The 21,888-nt window shown below is 39.1% G+C and overlaps 2 protein-coding genes across 3 annotated transcripts in view; both read left to right on the top strand.

The window, feature by feature from the left end:
• The window catches only part of RAD54B (RAD54 homolog B), a 62,454-nt gene that overhangs the window by 7,969 nt on the left and 32,597 nt on the right, over nt 1-21,888 (top strand). The window lies entirely within an intron of this gene.
• On the top strand, nt 9,081-15,873 carry FSBP (fibrinogen silencer binding protein). Its single transcript, XM_053981563.1, has 2 exons — nt 9,081-10,234; nt 14,501-15,873. Exons 1-2 carry the CDS (start codon nt 9,864-9,866, stop codon nt 15,024-15,026), a joined length of 897 nt encoding a protein of 298 aa, XP_053837538.1. The 5' UTR covers nt 9,081-9,863; the 3' UTR covers nt 15,027-15,873.

Below are 21,888 nucleotides of genomic sequence, written 5' to 3'. Positions count from 1 at the left end.
GACATTGTCATTAATACTTTTTCTCACATGCCTCCAAAGAATTCAGCTAAGTGGGCATGCTCTTTAAAAATGAAAATTACTTAAACATTCCTAAACTATTTATCAGTAACTGAAAACAAAACCATTAATGTATTTGGAAGGACATTATTGTACCTCTCAAGTGCTTGGTTTCTACTTGTCCTTTGTGACATTCTGAGGTTCTATTAGCAATAACAAGAAAATACAAATAATTTGCATTTGAAGAAACAATAGACAGGCAGACCCTAAACTATACTTAGTATCTCCTCGGTGTTGCTAGCGAGCAGGATTGGCAAGAACTGAGGTTTTTACCCACATTGTCTTCAATTTAAGGATTTAACATATATTTATTTTATTTGTATAAAGCAAACGTAATTTAATTTATGTTTATTATCTGAGTTTACAGCTTACTTTCTGTTGGTACTTCTAATCTAGGAGAATGTTGCTGTGTTTTGTCCTTTGGGCTTACTATTTTGTGTGTGGAAATGAACAGCTCCTTCACCTGAACACTTGGACGCAACATTCCAGTTGGACTAAGATTTCATTATTTGTGGGTGAACAGAAAGAATGGATTCAGAGTTTTATTCTGTTACAGCTCACCACCTGTTTGGTTGGTTTTTGGTTCAAGAATACCTTGTTTTTCATCCATCACTAACATCTGCTAGTGCATCTTCCAAGAGGAACTTTGCCAGAAGTCATGGTCAGATACTATCTTTGAGCTAACAATGAGGACAAATTGTAAATGTATTTCATAACAGGATTAATGTGCTCACCCTATGTCTCTAAATAGATGTTTCTGAATGTCTTTCATGATAATATCATCTGTACTTATTATTTGCATACAGTTTTGAATATATTTTCCTCTATCTTCTCTGGAATGTTAATGTTTACTGACTACATTCATCTTTAAGGTTTGGATGCTTTGCATACTTAAGCTTCATTTTTCATAATGTGGTTCCTTGAGCTTTCTGGAACATTATTACAGGTCTGTCTGATACCTCTTATCACTTGATATCAATAAAGACCTTTTAACCATTAATGTGAATATTAGAGAAAATCCACTGTTCATTTATGACAGTAGCAATCAATTAGCTGTCACTTTTAATCAGCGGATTAAAAAATTTATTTTCAAGACTTTCATATTGTCCAGTTTCAGTCTAACTGCCTACTTATGGTTTCTAGTAATAGAACTAAAAACATTCATGCCTGGCATCTCATAATGAAGCAGATTATTCCTAGAATTACTTTGATATCTTTGTAGCTCCAGTTCTGTGTCCTTTAAATGTTTTATAAACAGCTGGTAAAGCAGTTAAATCTTTGGGTAAAAGATACTCCATAATCATCTGTAGCTCTTAAAAATTACCAAGCACACCTCAGAACAGCTAAGATGTGACTGGATGCCTGAGTGTAAGTAATTTATTACTGCATTGTTTGCAAGTAAGATTTTACAAGTCTATAAATTTTGTTGTAATTTCTTATTAAAAATAGCACCAAATTACTTTGATAGATCTTTATGATTTAAAATGTTCTCCTTCTCCCTGCAGTATTCTAGAAGAATAGTTTATAATAGCCAACAGACAAATTTATAGACAAGTTTATTCTCAATTCAGGATAGTTTCTTTACTGCTTAGGTGTCATCTGTGCCTGTTTGATCAGTCCATCTCAAGAGATGGGGACTGGTTAATAAAACTGGACCGATGAAAATGCATCGTAAGATAAACGGTCTGTATCTGATTGGGTGCTGGTTCCAGAAGTGTTCACTTATACATCAGTCACAGTGGGTCTCGTGTTTTATGGTCTGTAGCTTTGGGATTCTTTGACATTTCCTCAAGACAACATCTTTTACTTGGTGCTCTTCCTTGGGGTGTGAAATGATGTCTTCTACTCTGCTGCTGTCTTAAGGCCTTTCCTTGTGTTTCCCCAGCTGATTGTGCACACTCAGTGTTCCCCTGGGCTGTTGTCACGTTCCTGACTGTGTTTATTCATCTTGAATTTGGGATGCCCACCAGCTGAGTGCTGAGCTACACAGTGCTAGTAGAATTAGCAGCCAAAAGTGAGATGGAAAGAAGGAACTTTACAGCAGCTTCACAACCAAAGGCAACATTTCATATAATGTTCAGCTACTGCAAAACTGCTTCCCTGGATGGGGCAGCCATCTGCAATGCTGCTGTAAAACAAATCCAGACTTGCATAATTCTAGTGGGATAATTCCACAGTTAATTTATAATTTGGTATGATCATATCTTGCTGTCATATGAATAACTAGGCTTTATGTAATTATAGATGATATAACCAGGATATTCACACATTGGAGGAAGGAGCAGTGAATTGGCAGAGAAATATACTTTTCATCTGCCCCAGTTAAACGTGCTTTGCATTTGAGCTAATGAAGATAATGAAGGAGAGCGGAAGTAAACCAGAAATCAGAAAGGGTATTACATGATCAGAAAATAAAGAAAAAGAATTATATTAGATGTAAGATATTCAACATTTTCCAAGGAAATTGGAGGGATTAAAATGAAAGTTGCGCAGTAGTAACTTTTCTATTAAATGGAACTGTGGCTGCTTCTTTACAATGAAAAATATAAATTGCCAGGTTCTTTACTTTTGAGCAGTGATATATCTGTTACTGAAGAAAGCTGTGTTCCATGTAAAGATGATAGTCTTTCATACATTTTTAAATAAAAGGTATTAAGTTATTGAAAATTAAAATTTATAAACAAACAAGCAGAAATACTTAAATACTCATGCAGAAAGAGAGGTCTACTTGGAAACTGCAGATACAAAGCAAACACCCCTTTCCAAGGGCTGGCAGGGGATGGGTTGGGAAATGAACTTACTGTCCCAATATATTTATTACAGTTTAGCTCCCTAGAGTTGCATGCAAGCACACAGCATCTAGTCTGCACACAGAAAAAGAAATTATCTAATACTGTAACTTTAAAAATGAGGCACTTGGAAAATACACTGCATAGAGATTATCTTAAAGAATTCAGGTTTATCAGTAATAATTCTTTCTATTCCCTCATCTATTCTGAGGGGAGCTGTACACATAGTTTCGTCTTACTTTTTTCATTTTCAAAATCTGTTACCAGGCTATACAAATGTAAGATGTGTAAAAGAGAAATGCATGGCTATTCACATTTTTTCACATGTCTTTATTTTCCTTTCTCTCACCCTTTGTAAAGTTCTAGTTTGGAATGTGGGGAGTTGGTGAGTGTGATATATTCCCAGCTCTCCTGTCTCCAACAGATACAAAGGTGGACTTAAGAGAAGATGAAGGAACGCAGCTATCAGGTGGAGCGACAAGAAATGTCTTACTGAAGGGAACTGGAGGTTTTTTGAGCTATCATGAGTATTATGACAGACTAGGCCTGAATGCCTTCAAAGCTAGTTGTCAAATCTTTCTGTGGCTGTGCTCATTGTTTGGATCCCCTTTGTTGCCATGTCAGCCTAACTAGAGTTCAGTCCCAGCTCTTGGCTTTGGGCCTTAAGTTTTCCTTGAAACAGAAGCTTTGTCACAGTATGACTTTCCTTGAGCCAACAAGACAATAAGATGATTATCTCAGTCTTCAAAACATCCAGTGAGCAAGATTAGAAGAATGGAGAAAGCTGTTTCTCTGTCAAATGCAGGGAATAGTGCACAGGGTAGTATTTTCAGGATAGTATGTAAAAGCATAATCTCCAAAATTTTAGTCTCTCTATGAACAAAATGGGAAACTTGCATAAACTTGGCTTCTCTTACACTATTTCTTTCCCTGGGGGCTATCTTGCTAATGAAGAAGTGAGAATTTAGGGAAAATAATACTTTCAAACCTTTCTGTATTTCTCAGCTGCTTCTGATTAGTCATAAAAAAGCTTGTTTGAAGAGTGGATCAGAGAGGGTATAAGCATGTATTAGGAATCGATGCATTTCTTAATTTGTAAATAATGGGGCTCTTAGCTTTTCTATTTTTAAGGACACAACTTGTAAAGTGAAGAGCTAATTCATGGAGCTGTAGAGTCACACAGTATTACAGAGTCCTGTAGCTTTAAGCCAAACTTAGTTTGAAGGATGGTTACTGATCTGAATGTGTGGGTCTTGGAATGTCATACTGAGATGAAGATAAATTCTTTAAAATTTGTCAAGGAGGGCATTTTAATTGCCTAACTCATATATTCCTCATTTCAGTGGGCTAAATGTTGAGAGAATGCCTTATATCAGCAGAGGGGACAGAACTGTATTAATCTTTTATGCTTGGAATTTTAGCTGATAAGAGCTCTGAAGCAGGCTGGAACCTTTGTTCTTGCAACAGTTTCAAGACCTGTTAGAGGTTGGAAGTTAATACATGCTAGATGCTGATCAGAAAAATAGATACAGGACAAAGAAAACAGGTAAAGGTTTGCCTTATTTGTCTCACGTCCCATGCAAGAGAGAGGTTCAGATATAATTGTGCAGGAGAAAGGAAAGGAGTGGTCTAAGAAGTCCAGGTACAGGAAAGATAAGGGCAATAAAGTATAAAACTGATGGTGAAAGTGCTGATGAAGATGAGGAAAAAAAAATCAAGTGACATGAGAAAGCCATTTGAAACACAAATGACTTAAAGGTATTATTTCTAAAGGGTCTGGTGCGAATGTATTTAAGCACTGTAACTTCTAGGTGAAGTTGTATTACAACTTTCGGTTCACAAAATTTTGTCATCTTCAACCCTCTCCTTAGTGATTAATGCCTGCAACCCTTACCTTTTGACCCTGCCCATGAAACAACTGTCCCTGTGAGAAACCTTCCAAGTTGAAAGTTTTCTTACCCACCCTTTGCTCAGCAGGCTCTTAAAGACAGGCAGATCAAATGACTTGGCACTGTCTTGCTGTCGTGTCAGTAGAGAGGACTATATGATGACCTAATGGAAGTTTTGCAGCCCTTACTACCTATAGACACTCATCTTATGCAGCTGCCAAATTCATTTGCAAGGGTAAGCAACTGCCTTGATACTTGCCAAATGTTTCCACTGCCATAATAGCCCAGTATATTCAGTGATGTGTAACATACCCCATCCTAGCTGCTGAATCTTTCTACATTTTTTGTAAGCACAGGGGTGCCAGGGTTCCATTTTAGCTTTGATTCAAATCTTGCATTCATCCTCTTCTCAAGGATTTTCAGGCTCCTAGGTGATTGCAAATGCTAACCCCAGGTCTCTGCAGAGCTAGTTTGCTTGCGTGTTACTAAATAAGAACAGAAGTCCTTCAGACTTATCCTGGCGGTACCACTTTGTGGGCAGAGCACCTTCATAGGACGTAGCAATCTGGTGATTCGATATTTTTTGCACTAGAAGGTCCCAGCCTGAATCACTTAAGCTGGTGTCATTCTTTTCAACATTCATATTTGCTCTCTGTTCCAAATGGCATCTTTCAAGACACGTTCTTTCTTAGGGCATCCTCAGTTTTCTCAGATGTCTTTTCCCCTTTGTCTCATGTACCTTAGAGTGATTCTTTTTTTAAGTCTGTCATGGAGAGATTCTTCCTCAGTTCTGTGTGACAAAAGATCCTCCCTCTCCCTCCAAAATGCTCCCCTGATTTAGGACATTCTCCTTTTCAGGTTGTTCTGTCTTATAATGTGTCTAAATTTACATGGGCCACTTGATGCAGTTAGTGGATGTGATACAAACCTATCACTTGTAAAATTTGTGGCTGTTGAGCTTTTTCAGCAATCCATAGTGATTTGGCTACTTTAATTCCTGACTGTATTATAGTTACGATTCATTCATCTCAATAGTTCTCCAGGATGCACTGTTTGTTTCATTTTCTGGTATTAATTCTAGACATTTTCACAGCAAACCAGGAGGTATAGAAGGCAGTGAAGTGATGTAAGGAGTGAAGGTATGTTTATTTTCTTCAGTGCTGAGCAGAATTTCTCTTCTGCTACCTGTGGTTTGCTGTCCCCTCAGTTGTGGTAATACAAGTTTTTAGGAATATGGTTTGCAATTCACCCTACAATAGATAGAGTCTGAAGAAGCTTTTTCAAGATATTTCTTTATGTGAGTTATTTGTCCTGTGGCATACTGGATTAGGGAACTGCTGGTGATTAAAACTAACCCAGCTCAGAAAAAAATTATTAACATGACGTGTCCAGATTTGTGAGTGCTCGTATCAGCACAGTGAAGGGGCAGGAACATGACATGGCTGGGGGGAGGCAGAAATGACTGTTTTGACAATGTACCACATCTATGTTGACTTAAACCAATTATTAAATTCCTATTAAATTCTTATGTTTGCAAAATAAATAGATTGTTCTGTAGCTAGATCATCTTGCTGAACTAGCTGTGCACTGTGTTGCATAAGTGCAAGTGTTGGTGGAAGGTGTAGGATGAAGGGTGGACTGTGGCAAATCTTCGTTTTTTGCAATTGTCTTGGAGCTATACCTACTGTTTTAGCTCGAAGATGTCTATACGTATCATTAATATCCAGGCTTTTCACATTCTGTGATTTCTCATCCAAGTACTGATATGACCTTAGGCTGATGAGCAGAGCTATTTTAAAAAGGGGAAAAAAAAGGAAGGAAAAAAATCTTGGTTGGCAGCCAGCTTCATTTTTTACAAGAGTTATTTTACACTCATGCAGAACAATACGTAATTCAGGCATTTCATGAGGCATTTGCTGAAAAGAAAACTTTATAGCAGTATTTTGCTATAATTACATTAGTGTGAAAATTTAGTCTCTCTAGCAACATTACGCACTAAGGTAATAGAGTAATACAAGTTTAGATGAGTCCAATATTGGGAGTTGCTGCATCTGGTAGCCCATTATAGAGGAGACTGCTGCAGCTCCTCGTGGCCAGGACCACAAGGATGTATCTTTAAGAGGCACATGTGCACACTATATATGTATATACAGACAGACATCAAGAAGTTCAGCACTCATGCAAATACAAGCAGCTTCAATGGCCTCGTACTTTCCATTCACTGGCTGACTGTGAAGAAAGCTTGTTTGTGGCAAATGCTTACGTACACAACATGGATCCTCCAGCAAGTGGCCTTAAATTCTTACTCTGCTCAGTTACTGGTCCCTGGATCCCCTGGTCTCCCAGCTGACACACAAACACACACTGGGTCTCTCTGGCAGCTGGTCTGGCCTGTCCCCAGGTGTCCTGGTGTGCCTCCAGTAGCCCAATCTCAAACCTTCTGGTCTCTGCAGTATCTGGCCCAGAGTCATGGTCGCTCGGCTCCCAAGCCTTCTGTGTGGCTAGTCAGGTCTGGAGTTTGCCCGAGGTCACACACTGACACAGACATCCAGGCCGTGTGCCTGGGCTCCGGCCTCTGCCTTCTGGTGCCTCAAGCACCCTGGGCCCTTGCGACCCATGGTGGTACAACTCCAGCTGCTGGCATCTATGTTTCTGTACGTGGTCACACCGAATGGAGATTTCCACTCGCCCAGGAAAACAGTTACAAATGTAGTTTAACAAGCAGATAGGACAATCTGCTGTGCTCAGGCCCAGGGAATGGCTGAACAACCATATGGGCAGTTACCTGCTTACGTACACCTGGCCCCTGTTAGCCCTTTTTCCCCCTCTCCCAGTATCCTCCTATGCTTGTTCTTTGCCAAACCACTTTCATGGTTCACTATCCCTTGTGTTGCTTTCAGTTCTTCCTCTAAATATCCTGTACTGCCTTCTGCAATCCCAAAATACTCTTTCTGGCATCTCACAATGAGTCCCATACCCAGTGGGCACTAATGCCCTCCTTGCGTCTGTGAGATGGTCTAGAGAGAGCCTCTCCTGTGGACTCTGTGTCTCTCTTGCCCCTGCGGCCTGGGAGCAGCTAGACTGAGGGTTAGTTCCTTTCATTTGGGTTATTTGGGTTCCTCTGCCCCACACTGTTCATTTGTGTTCTTTGTGTCTGTGGGGAGGAGCCTTTAATCAGTGACTTATTTTTGTCTCCAAAAAGTCAAGAGTCTGGGTAGGCACTGCACAACTGCTTCAACAGTGGAGGGTACAGCATAGGCTCACCTGTGACTGCTCAGTACTGATACTGCCAGGGTCTAAACCATGTGAAGCACATCCAATTTTTGTTCAGTTACTGAAGAACAATTAAGAACATAAATTAAAAACCCCAAAACTCTAACCACCAGCTTTATATTCTTAATATAAGTAAAGTGCAAAGTGAGGGGAAATAGAAAAGGATTAGGTGTTTATAAGTAATGGTTTTCATACAGTGCTTCTAACCACAAGAGTATTTTGTTTCTCAAGTTTAAGTGTAATAGGCTTCAGACTATAACATGCTTTATTTAATCTTGGCTTGAAAGCAGTGCCAGCGAAGTGGACTGGTCACAATTTTGTTAGGTGGTACTGACAAGCCAAGTCTTAGAAATGGTTCCAAAAGTGCTTGTTATTTTAAATGCTAATTGATTTTTAGCAGTTAAATGTCTCCCTTTGTTTAGTGTGAATTTCTTGTTTTGAATGCGGCTCTCGCCTGCTTTGCGTTTTTTCCCCTTAGAGCAAACAAGTTTATACCTAGATCTTTATAGCCTTAGGATATTTCAAGCTATAATTATTTCTCTTTCCTTCCCCCTGCTTCTAGGCTCCCTTGTTTTCAAGGCTGGACATGTTAAGCTTAGGAAGCTGTTGCCACTATCTCAAGTGGTGTTTGTTTCCACCCTCCGGACGCTTTCAGTGGAGTACGTCATTTTTCAAACTTAGTTTTTGCTCTTCGTACTTGAGAACACCTTTCCTTCTATCTACTGGGTTTTCTCTTTTTCCAAGTTGTTGCTTTAGTTTAGACCACAGAAATTTAAAGCCTTGCATGTGTTTTTATGTGAAGGCTTGCTTTAAGATGATACGTTGTTGAGCAAACATTAGAAATGGAGGCACATCTTGTTAATAAAAATCAGACCTTTTTTTATCCTGAAAAAACGCCTGGATAAATATAATAAAAGTCAGTTGTTTGCTGGTGGATATTATGAAAACCCCAGTATCCACACGCTGTAACGCACTCGGTAATCTGTCACGACTGCGGGCAGCCCCAGCCTTTGCGGTGCCGCCTCGCAGCCCCGGCCGAGGGGCGAAGCCGGGGTTCGCCCCGGAGCCGCCTCAGGGCCGGCGCGGCGGCGCTCGGGGTCCGCTCGCACCGAGGCGATCATGCCGCTCCTCCGGCGCCGGAGCTCGGCCGGGGAGCGCAGCGGGCTCTTTAAGAAGCCCCCGTGCCGGTGGCTGTCGCCGGCTGCCAAGTGCGGGAGAAGCCGAGCTTTGCGGCGAAGCCCGAGCGTAACCAGCCGGCTGGGGGAGATGCCGCCCCGCAGTGACTGACAGCAGGACCAGCTCTATGCAAATGGCGCCGGGGGCTCTGCCGGGGCTCTTTCCACACACGCCGCCGCCTCTCGCCTCCCGCTCCCCGTAACGCGCCCTGCCTCGCACAAAGCAATTGTTGCTTTTTTTGGGGGGACGTCGTTACACGTAAAATCATCTCCAGCACGGTTTCAGTTTGAGATTGTGTGAGGGAGCTGGGAGATGTGTCAGAGCTTGTTACTCCAGCTAAATTAGGTAATTTTTAGCTGGGTAACGTGCTAATCTTTAAACCTTTATGTTTTTAAATCCTGCATATGTCTGGTCTCTTCATACAAAAGTGTATTTTGCTTGTTTCTTCTCGCCTTCTTCAGTCTGAAGCCTTATGTAGGTCAGGCTTGGCTTAAGCAGATTTCCTGAACCTGCGTCAGCTTAAGCTGAAGGAATTTTAATAAACCCTCCCTTGTAGGCGTGGGCCTAAATGAGACTAGCCTAGTTAAGCCTGATCTTTTTCTGTTTGTGAAAAAGAGCTGAGCAGAGCTAGGGACTGCATGGTGGCTCCAGGAACGGCTTCCTTAATTCAAACATAACAATGGTTGGGAAGGCCAGATCTTCTAATTTTACCTTATCTGAAAAGCTTGATTTGCTAAAACTCGTGAAGCCGTATGTTAAAATTCTCGAGGAACATACCAATAAGCATTCTGTAATAGTGGAAAAAAACAAATGCTGGGATATTATAGCTGATAACTACAATGCCATCGGAGTAGATCGCCCTCCTCGTACTGCACAGGGCCTGCGCACGCTGTACAAGAGGCTCAAAGAATATGCCAAACAGGAGCTATTGCAGCAAAAGGAGACTCACTCAGATTGTAAAAGCAGCATTTCCGAGCCAACCAAGAAAGTTGTGGAAATGATTCCACAGATTTCCAATGTGTGTTTAAGAGACAGGAGCGGTGTTCAAAGGTGAGACAATTCTTTTTATTTTGTTACTGAATGAAAATTATGGCGCCTCCTATCTACTTTGTAATGCTTTTGCTTGTGCTCAGGCACCTAAAGGAAGTGTTTATCAGAGAAAATTCCCAAATGGGAAACAATGAAAAAAAGAATACTGCTGTTGTTTTATGAGAAGCTTTATGTTGACTTAGCATTGCATTCATTTTTTTCCAGCTCTTTCAAAGCTTGTTTCAGAGTCTTTGTCATACTCTGGAAAGTGAGGGTTAAGAGAGAATCAAAGAGAAATAGTAGCTCCAACCTCTACCCCTCCCCTACCTTTTAATAGGCAGATTATTCAAACACTGGCAAAGTGATGGCTATTCTCCTCCATTTAAGGTAATACTGCAGTCATTTTGCAACATATGGAACTATTATCAATTTATATAAGATTTTTAATAAAGTTAGTTCACAGAGCTAAAAAACCTTATTCACCTTTTTTTTTCTCATTTACTTTGGTGTTTGCATGTTATGTTTTAGCTAATCCCAACCCTTTAAAGAAAAAAAATTGATTCTCCATACTGCGATGCCTTTGTGAGTGCAAATGTTTTTTTAAATGATACTTTTCTTCTACTGACGATGGTTCCCTGAAGCTGGAGCAAAGCTAATTGCAGTCTAAACTCCAAGCAGTTCTGTGTCGTATGTGAGGTAGTTTAAATACAGAGAGAAACTGAGAGGTACAGCACTAGAAGTTTTCTTTTTTTTTTTTTTTTGCAAGGTTTCTTTTTTTTACTGCTCAGTAAAGTGAGACACACTGTCTAGATTTGAGCCAGACATAATACAGGCAGGCACTGTGCAGGCTTTCTCCCACAGCTGGCTAATGCCCCTCATATCTGACTTGCAACACTCTGCTGGTTCTGTATTGGTCCTTGAGGGATCAAAAAATGCCTGGGTCGGATTTTGGTTCCTCCAGATACAAAAACTAAGCTAGGGAGTGGGGGAGGGAAGTCAAATATCTCCCCAGCAACCTCGAGAAAGCTCTGATTTTTCTTATTTTCCCAAGCAGATTAATGGGAAGCGAACTTTCTGTATTTTAATCAGATATACTGATAGTGAGTGCAGCAGTGTAACACTCTAAGAAAAGCTGGCATGCGCACACTCGCTGAATTGGATTCGTGGTGCCACTGGTTGAACTGAATGGTAACAATTGTCTAAATCCCAACATGCCAGATGCTCTAAAAATATTCTGTTGTGGGTCCTCTGCGTAAAGAAGTCTAAAGCAACTGGACTGTGCTGCTGCTCCTGATGAATGCCCCTGGAGGAACCATTCCAAAGAATTCTCTGGAACAAAATGAGGCTTTTAATTGTGCTAATAAAGGTTGCAGTGTCTTGACTACCAACTTTCGTAAGGAGGGAGAAAAAACCATAGTGTGAGAACTTTAGTTTGTAGATTGGCTTATAAAAAGCACTGATGCTTTCAGTGAATAATTAAGAACTAATGATCTCCATAGTTTGTCTCCTGTAATTTAAACAATTTTTGCAGTTTTTTATGGGTCTGGGAACACTGACTTGATTACTGCTTATCCAAAATGGTTGTTCCTAGGAACAGCCACTACACTGTGGGCTGAAGGAAAAGTACATAATTTACAAGATTATTTTTTTCCCTGCCCAAGTACATAATTATTTGATAGTTCTCTGAGTTGCATTTTACTCTAATTTTATAAACCTGGTGTTGGGTTTTAACTCACCAGGATATGACTTAGGTTTTGGAGGAGGGAAATATTACTTATAACGAGCCCAAATTCTTAATCGCACCTTTAAGGAATTTCTAGCTCGCTGTGATTAAATGAAACCTGGTGAATCATGGGTGCCTGCAGGGTTATAAACACCATGCCCCAATTGTGGTAACTGTTGTTTGTCTTTCTTTCAGTCAAGTTGTCAGAAACAACATTAGTAACCACCATACAGGCAGCTCTTTTGTTTCTCAATTCCTTCTTTCTCTCTTTGCTGTCTAATTGTTTTCCACTTAAGAGGCTGACTAAGGAAAAATAAAAACAAGCCTCATCAGAGTTACCTGAAGATCTGGTAATTTCTCTAGTTCAGTGTGGATTACACTATTAAGAGCTGGATTTTTTTTTCCACTGTTCAGAGGCTTTAGTCTATGCAACACAAAATCTCACCTTTCTTCTATTTAACCTCTCTTACTTTCTCTTTCTGCTCTCTCTCCATTTCCTTTTGTCAGAATGACCTGCTTCTCCTGCTGGTTGTTTCCACTTTTCTCAGGCTAGAAGCTGGCTAGGAGCCAGCAAATAAGAAGGAGAGAAGCTTTATTAGAAGCTGTGGTTGTGAAGAAAGGGGAAAACTCAGAATTACACTCAGCACAGGGGAAAACAAGTGAAAATTTGTGTGCAGGATAATGCTTCCGATGATGAGAGGACTAAAACAATGTGAGAAAGAAGCATGTGGGAAAAAGTGAAGCTTTGTGGCATGAGGTAGAAGGGAGTAAGGTGATATAATTGATACTCTATAGGCAGCTCAGGTAACAGTCAATAGAATTAAGATTATCTTGGTTTTTTTCTTCAGGGGATTAATGAAAGGTCATTTTTCAATACCTGCTTCAGATGGACAGTGGTTTTCAAAGAATCTTAAGTTTAAATAGTTTGTGTGGTTGACAGGCTTTATTTTTGGAAAATATATTGCTCTGACCCTCATGGGCCTTTTTGCAGCTGAGTATTGAGAAGCTTTCATGCTTTTATTATAGAAAATTCATTTTCATGTTAATGGATGGCAGGCTAGGTCAGGGTCCTTCAGAAATTGCAACTATGATTGTTTGTTTCTTTTAAACCCTGTTTTGAAGAGCATGGGAGAAACAGAAGCTACGATCATGCTACCTTTTCATTAAGGAGCTAGTGCATTTATGTGAGAACAGGATGTATAAATTACATTTCTTCTTTGCTTCTGGGAATTTGAACCCATGTCTCTTACTAACCAGGATGGTGTTTTAATAATCAGATAGTTTCTCAGTGTGTGACTTGTAGGGCTCTGAAGGTATTTTAAGGTGTAGAAAAACTTCATTGCTCACTCTCAGATTTAGGACGGCGACTCAAATCCTCCAGGATTGGAGAGCATCTGTGAACATTAAGTTAATCATGGATCCACTTGCTGCCTTTAACTGCTAGCAGCAGTTTTTGAGGGGTTCAGAAATGTCTTGAGTCTGCAACCACCAGTTACAGCCTCTGTTTTAGACAGTCCTGGCCATGAGAGAGTGCACTGACTTGGCTGTCAATCCCAAGTTAATATATTCGTGTTCCCATGTAACTCTATACTGCCTTCCCAGCCATGCTACAAGTATTCTTTGTAGATCTGTACAGTAATAGATCAAGAAGCTGATCTGGCTTAAAAAAGCATTACCTGAATAAAGGAGTGATGTGCAGAAGTGTAGGGTTTCAAACACAGCTGATGGTAGACAAGTGTCAGGAACAGCTTGAGCCATTATTATCATCAAAGCCAGTGCAATGCCAAATCATGATTTGAGATGCTGCTGACTCAGGGATTTACACAAAGACAGATGAGTCAAGTGGGTGTTGTTCTTTAAAAAAGAAATGCACAGAACTATAGGCTGTTCTTAATGGAAACATTTCTGTGTCTTGAAGCTTCAGAAGAAATATTAAGATGCACGATTCAAAGAGAAGGAGCAAGGATTAGCTTGGTTCCCAAATCTGCTGGCAAGGGTTGTCTTTTAGGCTCTAGTTTCTTTTCCCAAGGCTCCTTGTGTAATTTTATTTAGTGATTATTTTATGTTGAAAAAAAAACCCCAAATACTTGGGTGCATGAATCAGAAACAGGGAGCACATTAAAACAGGGGGAGACAAGTTTGGGAGATGGAAATGTTTCTGCCATAGTCCACTCCATCTAAATCAATGTCCTTTTAAAATCACCTTCTATATTATACAAACTTTTTCATCTGTTACTTGCATAACTTGGTGCTGCCTTTTTTTTTTTTTTATGTTTTCATTTGAGAAACATATATAATATAGCCCTTCTTGCTTCTTCAGTGTCAGAGGGGCCTACCAGACGAGTTCTCTATTTTCTGTACTGCCTTTAGAGCAATAAAATCTGAGTAAGACAGGGCTGTGTCTGTGTGGTAAGAAAGAGGGGCACAAGTGGTGTTCAGGTAATGAAATAGAGTCCCGGGCATAGATAGCAGAGTAGTATTCAAATGAAGCTTTGGTTACTTACAGCTATGCCTTTTAAAATAGTTTTTAATGGATTATTTAAATATGATTTTGTGTGTTCTAGTGCTAGTATCGATAAAGAAACAATTGCTGGTACCAGTTCACCACAGGCAATGTTGGATCACCATCCTGCGACAGTCATGATGGACTTGCAGTTGGAAGAGGATGTCAAACCTCCTCCTTCTCTGATTATAGACTCACAGCAAAATGAGAACTTAGAACAAGAGGAAGAACACCAGCTGGTGCATATTATGGAAAGGTCTCCTTCAACATCAGTGTCTTCAGTTGATATGAGAGTGATGATGTCTCCTTCCCCTGTACCAAGAAGAGATGAGTTTTTTAGGCTTGAGGTTGGAGAACGCTTTAGACCAATGTGTGGTTATGACCCCCAGATGTTACAAATGCTGAAAGAGGAGCATCAAATAATATTAGAAAACCAAAGAAAAATTGGTCTTTATGTCCAAGAAAAAAGGGATGGTTTGAAAAGAAAGCAGCAACTGGAAGAAGAACTGTTGCGAACAAAAATCAAAGTAGAGAAGCTGAAGGCAATACGACTACGCCATGATCTGCCAGAATACAGCAATATCTAAATATTTTATTACTTCTGTCATATTCTTTGAAATACTTAATAATAAATGCAAAATTGTTTCTTATGTTAACATGGATGAATCAAAATCTGGGCTTGAGACATGAAAGCATATGTTGTTTAAGTACCTTAGAAAAATACCTCGTATGGGTTTGAATGCACCAACTCTTCTGGTCTAAAGTATTGTCAAATCCATGTTTAAGTGTTTAGATTGATAAAAAGCCAAACTTTAAAAATATTTCCACTTATCTCTAGAGTTGTGATGAGCTAATGGAAACTTAATTCAGTTCTTGTTAAAAATTTTGGTCATATGCATTATTTTTTCAAATAATCACCTTTAATATCTTAATGAAGTTGCAGGTAAATAAATGCATATAAGAAGGAGAAATAAGAGGCTATGTTTAAATGTTTTATTCTTTTCAAGTTGGTAAATCTTACGACAGTAATGACATTTTGCTGATATATCAGCTTGGAAAACAAAATTACTGGATTGTTATATTTTTTTAATGTTCAGTAGACAGTTGAATAAATGTACATCTTTTTAAAAGTTAATACTTTTTAATTGTTTCCAGTGGAGAAGTGTTTCCATAGGATGTTATAAAAACAGAGACAATGAATGCAACTCTTGGTTTTTAAAATTGCATGCATGTGTAATTTGTGTGTACAGTTACCATGATTGTGTATTCAGTTATAGTAATTATACTGGTGATCAACCACATAAATATCTACTTTAATCATTTGCGTGCATGATTACTGCAGTGCATGTGCAACCAAGACAGTTGCAGGTGCCTTTGATCAATATCACTATGACTATAAGCTACTGAAATAAAATAGTTTCTGTATGTAAGTAACATGTGACTTGAAATCAACACAAGATTGGGTCCCTTTTATAGATCCTGTTGTTCCAATCTTTCAATTAGTTTCAAATAAAAAGCCCCAAATGAAAACAAAATTGATTCTCCTGTCTGTCCTGGTAGGAGCTGTTTCCTCTGTAGTTATGATCAACATTCATAGCTGGAAGAAAAATACGTGGAAAATATCAGTCCCAGATGATTAATTTCTTCATAATTCTTAGTCTCCTGCCTGTTGTGAATGGATCCACAACTGCCTTAGACCTCTGGCTCCTTATTCCCTGTAACAATGCTTTCCCCTGTCTCTAACCTTTACATCAAGAAAAGGAAATGAAGGACAGCATCAAGGAAAAAGAACAAAGGAATTGTAATTCCTCTGGTGCCTCCCATCTCAGAGGGCCCCAACAACAGAATGAACAAAAGCAACTGGTAGGAGACTATTTCTTCCCCACTCCTGTCATCACTGTTTTCCCAAATTTGCTTCTTTCTCCACTCCCACCAACCTCTGCATGCAAGCATGGGGCACTGGTCTGCATCAGCAGACTCTCAATGAGGTAAGCCTCACACCTCTTTGTTGGTCTGAGTAAATCAGGTACCACAGGAGTAGGTACTTACTGAAAACTGAAGACTGGAAGCATATAAGTGTAGCTGAGGAGCTAATGGAGCTTAATTGTAGTTAAATGTTGTCATATAATAACTTGACTGTTACTGCCCAGGATAACTTTAACAAGTTTCAGGTAGGAAGAGTAAAGGGAAACAAGTCTTTTATTTACAAACTGAGGAAAACTATAGAACAGTGAAAACAGGTGTTGACAATCTGGAGTTCCTCAATACTTTGTTTTCTTGAGAAGAGAGTACTGTAAGTGTTCTGGGAATTTTTGTGTGTACTGAAAATGATGGTGCTGGATAAGTGGCCTTTGTTCCAGTACAGTCCTTGGCTTTCTGCTGTGTTTCTTAGTTCAAGGACATTGATCTGTTTTTGTGTAGCTGGAAACGCTTCAAGGAGGTACTCACTTCTCTGAGTTTACAAGAATCAAAATGCTGGCTTTAATAAATAAATATAGATTTTATTTCTTCTGCTTCTCAGAAATGGGAAACAGCACTAAATTATCTGCCCTTGTCTCGTAATTTGGAAATATACGATCTTATCCTTTCAGTTGAAAATCAGAAATCTGGTTTCTAGTGGTAAGGAATTAATTTCTAGTTTCTGGTTCTTATATATTCTTATACAGAATTCTTATACAGAATTTCTAGTTCTGTTCTTATATATTAGCAAACAAACAAGTTTTTAACAGTTCATAAAATAATTCCCATATGGCTCATTGTCTTACAGTGGTTTTGAATTATAGGTACTCTTACCACTGGCCACCAAAATGCTCTGGAGACTTTAGGATGTTTTCTTTTGATGCTATATCAAGAGGTGACTTCCAGGGTTTCTACTAGCATGGTATTTTTATTTCGAAGACTAGAACTAGAGGAGTTTTCAGTCTGGGAAAGCTTATAGTCTTTTCTCAACTGGCAGGCAAAGTACTTGCAAAAATAGGACTCTGCATAGAGCAAAGTCTCCCTCGTGTTCTTGATGTTGGAAGGAGAAGGATGCAAATGAGTCAAGAAATAAAATGCACTGTCCCTTTATAGCTGGTGTTCTTCCATGTTTCATTGTTCTGAGTTTGTGTCACTTGTTGGTGGAAGACTTTTATTCTTATCTGCAAGCAGCACCTCTAGTTCAGAGATCTCATGCTTCCTATTTGCTGTGTTCTCAGTTTTGTTTCTTTTGATTTTTTGGGGAGCTTGGGAAAGGGGGAGACATCTCTTGAGTGCCCATGGAGCTCGCTCCTTTCTTTACTGGTGAGATGCTTATTTCCTTTCACTAGAGAAGTGTTTCCTCCTTCAGTGCCATTATATTGCTCTCTCAGTTCAATGTGGTGCTGACTATATCTTATACCTCTCTATGTTGATGAATTTGAATTTCTTTCTCCACATCTGCTTTGCAGTATCAGGTTATCTTTCTGAGTCAGACTTCTCACTTCTCTGTGCCTGTTCCTGATTTTTTTCCATGTATTCCTAATGTTGGGTACATGCACCACAGCTGTGGCTGGTCCTTCTGGACCATGAAGTGCTATGAATTTTACTCTTCCAGCAAACAATACTGTGCTAACATGTGTGAAAGGGATGGTAAGAAGCCCTTCCCTCCTTCACCCTCATTCTTATCCTCTTACTCCCTTTGCTACATCTGGCAGTGCCATTCCCTTCTGCATGCTTATAATGTACAGAGTACAAGCAGAGTAATTTTAGGCAAGGACAAATTTCTACCATATGTTCATGTCCTTCTACTCAGATAACTGCAATAAACAGGCAGTAGGAGTAACTTAATTCCAAGCATCTAATGAATTTATGTTTAGGATTAGAATAAAAAATTGTACTTATGATAACTTTGTGATAATTATGATAGCATCTTGTGTAATTTCATCTATCCAAGTCACTGGCTAGCAATCAGTCTATAATGTCATCACTGCTATCTAATTATCTTGCTTTTTTTGTTCCTGCTTCCCCCTGTAAGCTTTTGATTTCTGTGGAATGCTTGCCTTAGATGAGAATTCTTATCAGGTAAAAATGGTAAGAGAGAACACTCCAAGACTGGGAGAGATTGCTTGTAGCTAATTGTACTTGTCATACTCCTGTTTTCTAATATTTTCCACGTAACTAGCTTAAATTTATTTCTTTCATTTGTACTTCTGCATACTTTCTGACTTGGGATTTTTTTCCCCCCTGCACTGAAAATGCATAAACTTGAGCTTGCATACTCTCTTCTTTGGGCAAACTTATGCTCACTGGATTTCCAGTAGTCAAAGCCATTAAGTTCCTCATAATTAAATGATAGTTCTTTCTGAGTGGGAGGAAGCAACAAGAAATTGTGCTACCCAGGCTGCCTGGCTAAGCTGTCTTTTAAAATTTCCTATGTCTTTTTTTAAAGTGCTTTAGGATGCTTCCATGTCAGTTTTAACTTCAGTAAAATAATAAAATGGTTACTCAAGAAGATGATAAAATGTTGTCTTCCTAAGATTTTGGTTACTTTTCCAGTTTGCATATGAAAATAAAGAGAGACTTCTAAAAAGAACACTTCTAGCATTAAAATGCATTAAATATAGCTTCTCAGTATGTATTCCTAACAAGTAAGGTCATTAGTCTGTTTTCAATATCCAGGTCTTTAATAATTTGCGAAATCTTACTGCATGTGTCTTAGAGTAAAATAAAAGTGCTGTTTACAGTAGTTAAAATAATATCTGTTAGCTGTCTGTGTAATGCAGGACTAAATTTCAATTGTTCTGTGACCTCTGTTTCTGTGTTTTATCTCTGCTAAAACCAAAAGTATTCACTTTGGTGTCAACCTGTGTGTAGTGATGCTTGCTCTTAAATGGCATCCAGTTTGTCTGGGTGAAGTTTTTCTCCATACTAAATATACAGTTTCCTGAAGTTCCATTGAATGCTAACTAACAAAATATGGATTCTTCCTTGTAAAACCAACAGTTGTCCAGTGGTAAAATAGTTGAAAACCTTGCTTTTGATTCGTGTATGTGGGGAGGTGGATGAGGGTCAGAGAACCCAAGGAAAGCTCAGCCATCTGTAGGCATTGGCATTCCCCACTGTCCCTGCCTTTCTTCCATGCAATGGGATTTTCACACTGTTTTATCCTAGTGATTACACAGATTGATTTGTTCATGCATCCAAATATCTCTTCAGTATAACACCTTGTTTGACTCTGTATTACTCACACAAGAAGAATATAATATAATTTTAATTGAATACTTAATCAGCAGTTATTCCACATAATTTATGATTTCTATTTGCTCTTTAACAAAACTGCAGACTTGGAAAATGCTACTGATTTTTTTTTTGTATTTTACACATGCAATTTTTTTTTTATTAAAGAAGTCATTGTTTCCTGGCCATTCCCTTTTGGCTCTTGATTTTCATTTATAGTTAGGCACAATAGTTAGCATAATTTAACATAAATATAAAAAAAACCCAATTCCACTGGCTTACATTGCCCCACCAGATTTGGTTGACTTCTGGGTCCAGTTTGGTTAGGGCTGTTATTTTGTTTACAGTAGTCTGTGTGTCGCCATATGCGTGCTTTGTATGTTGTTGTTAGAGCCTTGTCTATATTACTAATAATTTTTCAAAATAGATGCATTTTCAAAGTTTAGAACTTTCTACATGCTTGAAATAAGTAAACCAGCTTATAAATGACTGATTTTTAATTTTTTTTTTTTTTAGCTTTCATTTAACAGAAGCAATTGGACAAAGTGTTTATCTAGTTTGGGGATAGGGAGAAGGGATGTTGGGCTGCCTGTGGTTAGTTGCTACAATATTGTTTGTCCTGCATTGCATCAGATAAAAACTTGCAGTGTTGAGTTGTATTTGTTATTAATCACTGAATATGTCATGTGAAAGAAGTAATTTATCATAACTCAGCTGCAGTTTGCAGATAAATTTTACATAGGCCACTTGTTGATACTATTAAGAATGCCATTTTGTAAAGTGAAAGCTTTTATGTGTGGTATGTAACAGAGATACAGGATTAAAACCAGTATGTCATACTGCTGTTGCCACGTTCTCCATTGTAATATGGCATTTGTTTCAGGCTGTGCTGTGAGCCACCCCAAACAAAATTGATTTATAAGCTCTGCCGGTTTCACCCAAGTAATGTTTGCATTGCTTTGCACTGTGAGGAGATTTTGGCAGTAGGTTGTACATGACAAGATGACCTTAGTAGCATTAACTGTCAGTTTGGCCAAGCTACTTTATGCTGTTACCTCCTCTCAGGCTAGAGTGTGTGTGTTCTATATATGTGTGTGTTGATGACTCATCTTTTTCCTGTGAAACAAATTGCAGGGAGAATACTCTGTTTAGCATATATTGGATTTTTATCATCTTTCCTTTGTAGTGCTCCAGTTTCCCTGTGCTTTTGAAAAAGTGCTTGAAACTTGGCATCAAGCTGGTCTTTGGCCATTCCTATAAAACCTCACTCAAGTTTGTCTTAATTTGTAAGTCATTAACAAGTGCAGAAGGTGGTCATTTTCAGAACAAGTTTGTTACGCTTTGGATGTAGTCCATAACAACTGATTCTTAGGAAAGCCTGTCCACTCTGAGCACATTGCACTCTTGAAGAGTGGATCAGGGAGTTCTTAGCTCTGAACACGTTGAATGAAAGCAAAAAAATGTGTCTGTAGTTTTGCCAATAATGGGACAGACAAGCCTCAGTGAGGAAGCCACTTTGTTTAGTTCCAGAAGGTTACAGGTGACAACAAGGATCTCAAGCACACGTGCCCTTCTTTTGGGGCAATAAGGATTTCAGAGCTGTTGGACTGTCCAGCTGGATGGGTAATGGCCCAGCTCTTTTCCAAAAAGACCAGCAATAGCCTGGAAAATATGGGTTGTAGCTCTGTGATTCAGAGTGCTGCAGTGTATGTGCAGAAAATGACTGGACTAAGTTTGTTTAGGGAATTTAGCCTTTGCTGTTTGTTATAATATTTCTGCTAGATAAAATCTATTCCTTTCAGAATAGCTTTTGTTATGTTACTGTAGGTGCTAATTTGCTGTACTTGAGTTTTGAAAATACACAATTCCTAAGTGAACTTCTGAGATGGCAGTAAAGATGTTATTCAGCAGTGCAGAACTTAAATCTACTTGGAGAGTTTCAGATACTTTAGCTCTGAAGGTCTAGTGGGCATCTCTAAAGCTTGTTTTCAAAGGAAATAGAGAGAAATTTAATCTGTTTTAAATCTCATCCTTCTCTCATGAGTTTGCCCATGCACTTATGTTCATAGGCACACGTATGCCCAACGAGATACACACAGGGGCAGTTGGTAAGAAGAGCTGCACATGCTGCAGAGGCTTTCCAGTGACACCAAGGGTCGAAGCAGTCCTTTGGGAATAGCAAGTAGAGCTGGGCTGCTGATGGAAAGCTGCCACATCTCCATGTCTTCTAGCGTTTCCTTATATAAGTGGTCA

This window comes from Vidua macroura, chromosome 1 (genome assembly GCF_024509145.1).
Source record: "Vidua macroura isolate BioBank_ID:100142 chromosome 1, ASM2450914v1, whole genome shotgun sequence".
Taxonomy (NCBI): Eukaryota; Metazoa; Chordata; class Aves; order Passeriformes; family Viduidae; genus Vidua; species Vidua macroura.
The sequence above is the reverse complement of the archived record's forward strand: the minus strand, read 5'-3'. Positions and strand labels throughout refer to the sequence as shown.